General features: G+C 40.2%; 1 protein-coding gene across 1 annotated transcript; it reads left to right on the top strand.

The window, feature by feature from the left end:
* Positions 1-450: 450 nt before the first annotated feature.
* On the top strand, positions 451-8,560 carry LOC308078256 (solute carrier family 22 member 4-like; the record flags this gene model as incomplete). Its single annotated transcript, XM_080419377.1, has 11 exons — positions 451-704; positions 888-1,070; positions 1,165-1,268; positions 2,246-2,400; positions 3,499-3,670; positions 4,575-4,701; positions 5,741-5,847; positions 6,785-6,999; positions 7,361-7,543; positions 8,101-8,236; positions 8,473-8,560. Exons 1-11 carry the CDS (start codon positions 498-500, stop codon positions 8,558-8,560), a joined length of 1,677 nt encoding a protein of 558 aa, XP_080275503.1. The 5' UTR covers positions 451-497.

The raw sequence follows: 8,560 nt of genomic DNA, 5'->3' as shown, positions 1-8,560 counted from the left end.
GAAAAAAGGTATTCGACGAACATTTTTCGTCATAGCTTTAGTCTACAAAATCAACACTGGCCCTGGGCCAAAAATACATTCACAGGCAGTAAAGGCATTATTGATAAATGTCAGCATTACAACTGGATTTTCAGCAGGTATAGCTATCTTTATCTCTGCCACAGAGCTGTAATAGACAGCAGATCATGGATCAAAGTCTATCTACAGAAGTGCTGTAAATAGAGGAGTAAGACATTAAACCAGGAAGGCGTTACGTATTGTTGCCGGTGACAGAAAAAAAGGAGATTCCTGGGCCTGGGATTATGAGGGGTTATGAGGAGGTCTTGGACAGTAAAGGGGGGGGGGGGCATTTCCAACAGACTGCTTGTATTTTGTGGGACCATTGTTAACCATTGGTCTGACACATCACCTGACTTTAAGAGGTATTTAGAGTCAGCCAGAAGAGGAGATTCTTGAATCTTTATTCTCTTCATTCTCAGACTCCTGGGTCTTTGGCCATGAAGGACTACGAGGAGACCACAGCCTTCCTTGGACAGTGGGGACGCTTCCAGCAGATCTTGTTCTTCCTGCTCTCTGCCAGCACCGTTCCCAATGGCCTCAGTGCGTTCTCTGTCATCTTCCTGGCTGACACCCCCCGCCACCACTGCCTGGTTCCAGATGTCAACCTAACTGCAGAGTGGCGCAAGGCCATCATCCCAGTAGAGGTGAGCACCTTCCATACGTTAATATACGGTATCGGTATGGGCTATCTGTTATCGGTCACATTGTTATTTATAAACATGGGTATCAGTAGGGCCCAGGATTTCCATATGGGTTCATCCCTAGTCGCCATACATACCATACATACGGCTTATTGCACTGTAATAGAGGTTATTATATTTGACAAGGTGGTGAACGGACAGGAGGAGCAGAGCCGATGCCACCGGTACAGACTGGACGAGGTCAGGAACCTGTCTGCTCTGGGCTACATCCCCGGTCGGGACGTGAACCTCACTGAACTGAGACAGGAGAGCTGTGTGGACGGATGGAGCTACAGCCAAGACATCTACCAGTCCACCATCGTCACGGAGGTCAGTGTGTGCGTGCGTCAGTGGTGGAAAAAGTGCTCAAATTCTTGCACCCGGAAGTGTCAATCTTTCTTTACTGTAAATTCTCAACCTGCAGTTTGACCTGGTATGCAGCAACCAGTGGAAACAACCGTTCACCTCCTCAGTGTACTTCCTGGGAGTTCTGTGTGGATCCTTCTTCTCTGGACAGATCTCAGACAGGTATTTGAAACCCATGGCATGATTATTTAATTTGACCCATGACACTCCGTCTCTTCAGGCTTGTGGGGAAATGGCCTTAAATTAATGAGTACTTCACAGCCTTCCTAGAGTTGCAGTGGAGTCAAAAATAAAATATTTGTCTTTGAACTATAGTGGAGTGAAAGTAATCAGAAAAGTATTCAAAGAAATACTCATAGATACAGATACTCATAAAATGTACTTAAGTGCATTACTCAAGTAAATGTACTCAGTTACTGTCCTCCACTGCCCTTGTGTGACAGAAGGATTCATGGTCATGTGTGACATACAGTAAGGAGAAAATCATGGTCATGTGACTGCACCCATTGACCTTCAGTTATCCTGTGTTATCGTTGGTCTATCTGGTTTATAATCCACCAATAATAACTAACAGTTTGACCCTTTGTCCAGATATGTATGGCTGGCCTATTAGAAATAAGATAACTTATTTTATCTGTGAACGTGTATGTTGGGTGAAAGTACCACTTCTAGATAATGTTTGAGTAGAATGACAACTTTTTTTTTATTGTTATAACTGCTCAAAGGCCTCTTTTGATTTCATGATCCTGATGTATGTTGGTTATTGTTATGCACATAACGTAACAACATTTAGTATGTGGTTTGCTTGTCCACAGATTCTAATGTTTATCTCACCTGCCTTCTTACTATGTAGCACTTCATTGTTTTTCTTTGTACTCTACTCTATGTGATCATTGACCCTGTAATTTGTTGACTAGGGTTCCAGCCATTTACTCTGATCTTGCACTTTGTAATTTGGCAAGTATATTTACTCAAGTATTGTAGCCTACTTAAGTACACTTTTGAGGTATTTTTACTTTACTGGAGTATTTCCAATATTCAATACTTTTACCTCTACTCCACTACATCTCAGAGGCAAGAAAGAGAAACAAGACACATGTTGGCTAATTTTGTCTCTTTTTTTTTTTTTTTTTTTTAAGGTTTGGAAGAAAGCCTGTTATGTTTGCAACCATGACAATCCAGACACTTTTTACCGTTGTCCAAATCTTCTCTCCCTCGTGGACGGTGTTCTCTATCATTTTCTTCATCGTTGCTTTGGGCCAGTACTCCAACCATATTGCTGCTTTTGTCTTAGGTATGCAACAACTACTCACATGTTGAGAATGGATGGGAATGTGCTGAATGTAACATGTAGCCTACAATTTAAGCCTGATTTTATACTTTGTTGTGTGACGGAGTCATGGCTGAAAATAGCTGATCAACAAGCTCACAACACGGCATGGTAGCTTGTAGATCTGCTATTTTCAGTCTGCGACTCCAGCATTAGGAATGCAATGAAATGATACATTAGACATACTGTGCATATCGATATTATTGCAAAATACAGTGTCTAGGTCAGGAGTGGGCAACTTTGATTATGGAGAGGGCCACTATATTTCCACACTCACTCCAGAGGGCCACAATGTATATACTGTCGGGCAGACACCTCTTATCTCCGTATTATTAGCTATTTTTGGGCGGTGAAACCGCCCCTATAAGTGAGATTTGGAAAAATGTACATTTTCCTGCGCTGTGATCTGGGCCCAGGAAATTTGTAGAATTATCCTGCGCTGTGATTGGCCAATCACAATCTATTCAGGACTGTGATTGGCCAGTGTCACATGACACATGTGCATAGCCCTATATAAGCAACCATAACTTGAAAAAAACCAAAAATTGGTTTTTTTCAAGTTATGGTTTCGTCCATCATAAAGAGTGTTTCAATAAATGTATTTATCTTTTGTACATGATTGGTTGACTCCATTCAGTATTGTGATTAGCTAGCAAGACACCGCCCACTTCACACAGGGTGTGATTTTTGAATTGGAATCCTGAAAAGTAAAAATTGTATTTCATTTAAAATATATTTAGTTATTCTTATGTTAACTTTATGAACTTAAATACAAATACATTTGACATAAAAAAGTTAATAGAATTTTAATACTAGCCATTAAGCTACTAATATGGAATGAAGTAATTAAAGCGGGTCACGTTTGCATGTTTGGAATTGTAACAGCTGAAATCAATAATATACCAGTGTTCCGCTATTAAGTGAAGGTGGGGCCGGATTTGGCCCCCGGGCCACCAGTTGCCCATGTATGGTCTAGGTTTATGGAAATCTGTGGAACGGAGGAGCTCTAGCCGATAAACGTGTTTTATTTTGGTGTATTTCTCTCCCTCTGCTTCCCTCCAGGTACTGAGATCTTGACAGGAAAGGTACGGAACCTGTTTGTGTCTCTGGGAGGGAATCTGTTCTTTACTCTTGGCTACATGATGCTGCCTCTCTTTGCTTATTTCATAAGGGACTGGAGGTATCTTTCGCTGGCTTTAGCTCTGCCTGGCCTGCTCTACGTACCCCTCTGGTGGTGAGTTACAGTCATTGTAGAAGAACCATCACTACTGAGCCAGTTTTTTTTACTCATAATATTGCTTAATATTATCACTATATGACCTGTGACAGCTCACTGTAGTATAGATGCTAATATTTCTTTTCATTCTTTTATGAATTCAAATTCTAAAGGGTTTTTCTTTTATTTATGTATTTATTTTATAACGTTTTATTTCAGGAGAAAAAGAACAGGTACTGAATATTTCACATGTTTGGGGTCATTTTTACGTCTACTCAAGGCTTTTGTGAGCACCCTAGAAGTTGCTTGATTCAGTATTTAGATATTTGATATTCATTTTATCCTTCCTTTACAAACCCATTGTAACTCCATTTTAACCATGATGGATTCATTGAAAACACCTGTCCTTTGTTCTGGTGACAAATTGTCCTTCTAATTTGTGAGGGGCCGTGTTTTTTCAATTACTTACTTTTCATTTATTTTATGTTATTTTATTTATGTGTTCATTTTCCAAAACAATTATTACAGAAAAAATTAATAAAACAAATCACGGCCCCCTCACGCGTTAGAAATACAATATCAGTCACGTTTAAGTGGTAGGCCTATCCTTCTTTGAAGCACTACATTGAATCTGCATACACACTTGTACACTTCCTCTGGATAAGAGCATCTGCGTAATGACTGAATTATAACTTAACATTTTCAGTATAGATTTGAAGGTTATTTTAGTTTTTTGGAGACATATCTTTCTCTTAAAATTATTACATTTTAAAAGGATGATATTTTCTGTTCGCTGTAATCACCTGTATGGGACCATGAATTGCTTTTGAGGTAAAGCCCTTCTGACTGTTTGAGCGTGAACCTCTCTCTACTGTGTTCCATAACCAAAGCGTGGACCTTCTCTCTCCTACCTGCGAGGCAGGATCATCCCAGAGTCTCCTCGATGGCTGATCTCCCAGGGAAGACTAGAGGATGCTGAGGCCATACTGAGAGAAGCTGCTAAGAAGAACAACGTACAGGCTCCGCAGGTCATCCTTGAAGATTATGATGTAAGTTGACTTTAAGTCATACTGTTTAACCTTTTAAATTACATTTATTTCTAATATATAGAATTCTTCACTTGCATATTTTTCACAGTAACCATTCCACATACATGTGTTGTGTGAATACTTCCCTAAATACTATAAAATACTATTTGTAATCCCAATTTTCTGGCCCCAACACTGGGAATCACATTTATAACAGATGCTGTAATGACCACGTAGCTACCAGAGGTGTCACTTAAATTCCTTCAAAAAGCATTGTGCACAGACGTTTTGGAGTGCAAGGCATGAAGCCTAATAGACAAAGTATAAAGGGCCCTGCTACATCTAACATTATGTTCACATATAGAACATTATAATTGACTTCACATTTGTCTTTGATGACAGCCGTAGAACACATAACACTTTGGCATGGAGGGAGAATACACAATGAACTGAGAGGGAAGCTGATGCTTTGTGTCCTGCAGAGCAGTGGTGTAAAGTAACTAAGTACATTTACTTAAGTACTGTACTTAAGTAAAATCTTGAGGATTTTTTACATAACATAACATTAACCACTGAACCCATTTAGACCTGCTGCCACCTATACGTTGTTATACCTTTGAATCCGGGAGCCACCTCTGTGTCTCATTAGTTGTTGCTATACATATAGTAGCAACATCATTTTGTAGTTTTTTTTTGTAAGAATTTGAACATTTTCAGAAAACTTAAGTTAGGTTTTAGAAGGCGTTTTTAGAATCGGCCTCAGGTCTAAATTAAGCTCTATATGTATTTCGGCTATTTGAAAATTAGCCAATCTACAAGCTCACAATGCGTCTCGGTTGTGAGCTTGTAGATCTGCTATTTTCAAAAGATTTTTTATACATTTTGAAAACTTGAAATGGGACATTCTGCATAAGTACATATTAATGCCAATACTTTTGTACTTTTACTCAAGTAAATTTTGAATTCCGGACTTTTACTTGTAACAGAGTATTTCTACATTGCAGTATTGATACTTTTACTTCAGTAAAACATTTGAGTACTTTTTCCACCACTGCTGCAGAGTGACATGGCAAACGACAAATGCGACTCAGAGGAGCGCCACAGCGTTCTAGACATGCTAAGGTTCACCCAAACCAGAAAACCAACACTCATACTCTTCCTAGTGTGGTGAGTATACACAGGTTGTTTTGCACTCACCTTATCACACATACTGTAGAAGGTTATGTCTATGTCTTTTTCTTTTATTTACATTAACCACTTACCCTAAAATCCCTATATTCTGTGGGGAACTTTAGAAAAGGTAGAGTGGAGTGTAGAGGGAAAAAGAGCTGACCAAGTACATGCCTAGGGTCAAGTTTACTAAGTACTGAGAGTTTTAAATGTCTGATCTGATCACAGTGCTGTCAAACAAGTCTATGTTATGTTAGTCTATGTACCTATTGAAAAGCGTCAGATTCAAAACAACAGTGCAGTACTAACGTGTGTGGTCAGCAAAGCTTAGCATGTATCAAGTCAGATGAAAGTACACTCTCTTGACTTCCGGTCGGTGGACTTAAAAATAAGAGCGCTTTTGTCAAGTTATAGGCAAGTAAGTGACCTCTGGTCTTTGGAATTTAAAACAAGAGCACATAAAGCTGACCTAAAATATGCTGTTTTTGAAGAATGATGAGTTTTCACTGTTGCTACACTTAAAAATATAAAATAGCAAGTGTGAACCATAGTCATATTGTATAGCTATTGAGATGTTTGGCATAAGTATTGAGGTATGACATTTTGTCTATCGTGCAGCCCCAGAATTTGCTAGTAGAAAGTAAAGTGTTGACATTGTAATGCCAATTTACTTTTCGGGCAAGTAGAACATGACCTGTAATTGCCTGACGAGTCATTAAATATATAAATACTGCTACAGTAACACAATAAATAGAAGAATTTATGGATGTGACGCTGTGATCGGTGATATCGGGATCGGCAGATACTGCTTCGAGTGATCGGTGATCGGCCCCAAGAATCTTAATTGGAGCATCTCTACTAGCTATCCTCCATCCATCTGTTAATCATTGATCAGTGCTTACAGAGACTGTTGCTGTGTGTGTGTCCCTCCCAGGTTCACTATAAACAGTGGCTACTTTGCTCTGTCCCTGAACACGTCCCGTCTTCAAGGCGACCGCTTCCTCAACTGTTTCATCTCAGCAGCCGTGGGGGTGCCGGCGTCCTTCTCCAGCTATCTGGCGCTGCAGTATCTTCCCAGGCGGCTGACTGTGGCACTCTGTATGGCTCTCGGAGGAGGAATGCTGTACTGCATTCAGCTGGTGCCACAAGGTTAGTGGTGGGAAAAAAAACGTTCATTTCACTGAACGAACGATTTCGTTCACGTTCACAGCTAAACACCATCGCGGGAGCGTTATTATTACATCGCGTGTACAGCCCGCCCTACCATCCTGTGTACGGGGGGGAGGGGATGGGGGGCATGAACGATGGCATGAACGTTACAACGTATAGTTTCAGGAAGTGAACGAGCTCGCAAATTTGGGATATACTGTACATTCAGTAATGTGAAGCACTTGCATGCACATATGTGTACAGATACATACATGCATAAATATATACACACATACAGCATATCTAAATAGACACATGCATCTATTCTACTTTATTCTCTTCTATTCTTCTGTTTGCTTAGGTCTAGCTGACCTGTCCATAGCACTGGAGATGTTGGGCAAATTGTGCATTTCCACCAGCTTCCAAACGATTTTTGCCTACACCGGAGAGCTGTACCCAACACCCATCAGAAACACAGCTGTTGGCACCTTTTCCATGTTTTCCAAAGTGGGCGGTATCGTGGCTCCTTATGTCATGCAACTGAGTACGTTTATGTCCATATAGATCTGCAATGTCAACTTCTACTCTGTCAAATAGTAATACCTATTACTATTAGTAGTAATAACCACTATTGCATCTGAACAGATACTTCCGAAGTAAGAGTTACTGGCACAGAAAAGTGTACCAATTTGACACAGTACTTGGCAAATGGTCTCGCATTTCTATAGCGCCTTTATCCAAATCGCTTTACAAAGTGCGTTACATTCACCCATTCACACACCGATGGTGCAGACAACCATCAAATGACACAGGTCTACGGTTGGGATTTTTAAGATCTACATAGTTTCTTGAATAGTTTGACTTATATTTGTATCGATATAAATGTGTGGGAACCCTGTGTAGTGCTGCTGCAGGGAGCATCCCCAAGAGTAGAAGCGTACCACCAAGTCAAACTATAATTGCTATCTCCATATGCAATAATTAGTTAATTAATTAGGCGTTTCCTGACAGAAGTATGGTACTTCAACACTTGTGAACTCCCATTCACATGCTGCATACTAAACTATTAAGTCATTAAAATGTGCTCTTCTCCATATGCAGGTATATACTACAAGTATCTACCATATCTGGTCCTGGGCTCTCTGGCTCTTCTGTCTGGCCTGGCCACTCTCTTCCTTCCAGAGACCTTTCGTCGACCTTTGTCTGAAACTATCGAGCAGATGCCCGTGAGAGAAAGGTATGCTCCTGGGAGAATTACCAGTCATGATCTTGGAGATAAAGATAGGACATTTGTCCTACTTTTTTGGGCATGTTTTTAGGCCGATTTTTTCCCCCTATATGTTAAAAAAAATTGCAAGAATAGCCAATCTGTAGGCTTGTATATCTGCAAGTTTTCCCACAACGAAGTATATAGGGCTTTAGTGGTTGTCTACATTTATACACAACACTAATCCTATGCCTTTTCTTTGCCAGGATAAAGTGTACATGTTTCGGCATTACAGAGGAAAAGACCCCATCGGTGCCCCATCAACAATATCGACAAAATTCTACAAAATGTTAA

Source organism: Gymnoscopelus braueri, assembly GCF_963280865.1.
Source record: "Gymnoscopelus braueri genome assembly, chromosome: 22".
NCBI lineage: Eukaryota > Metazoa > Chordata > Actinopteri > Myctophiformes > Myctophidae > Gymnoscopelus > Gymnoscopelus braueri.
The sequence above is the reverse complement of the archived record's forward strand: the minus strand, read 5'-3'. Positions and strand labels throughout refer to the sequence as shown.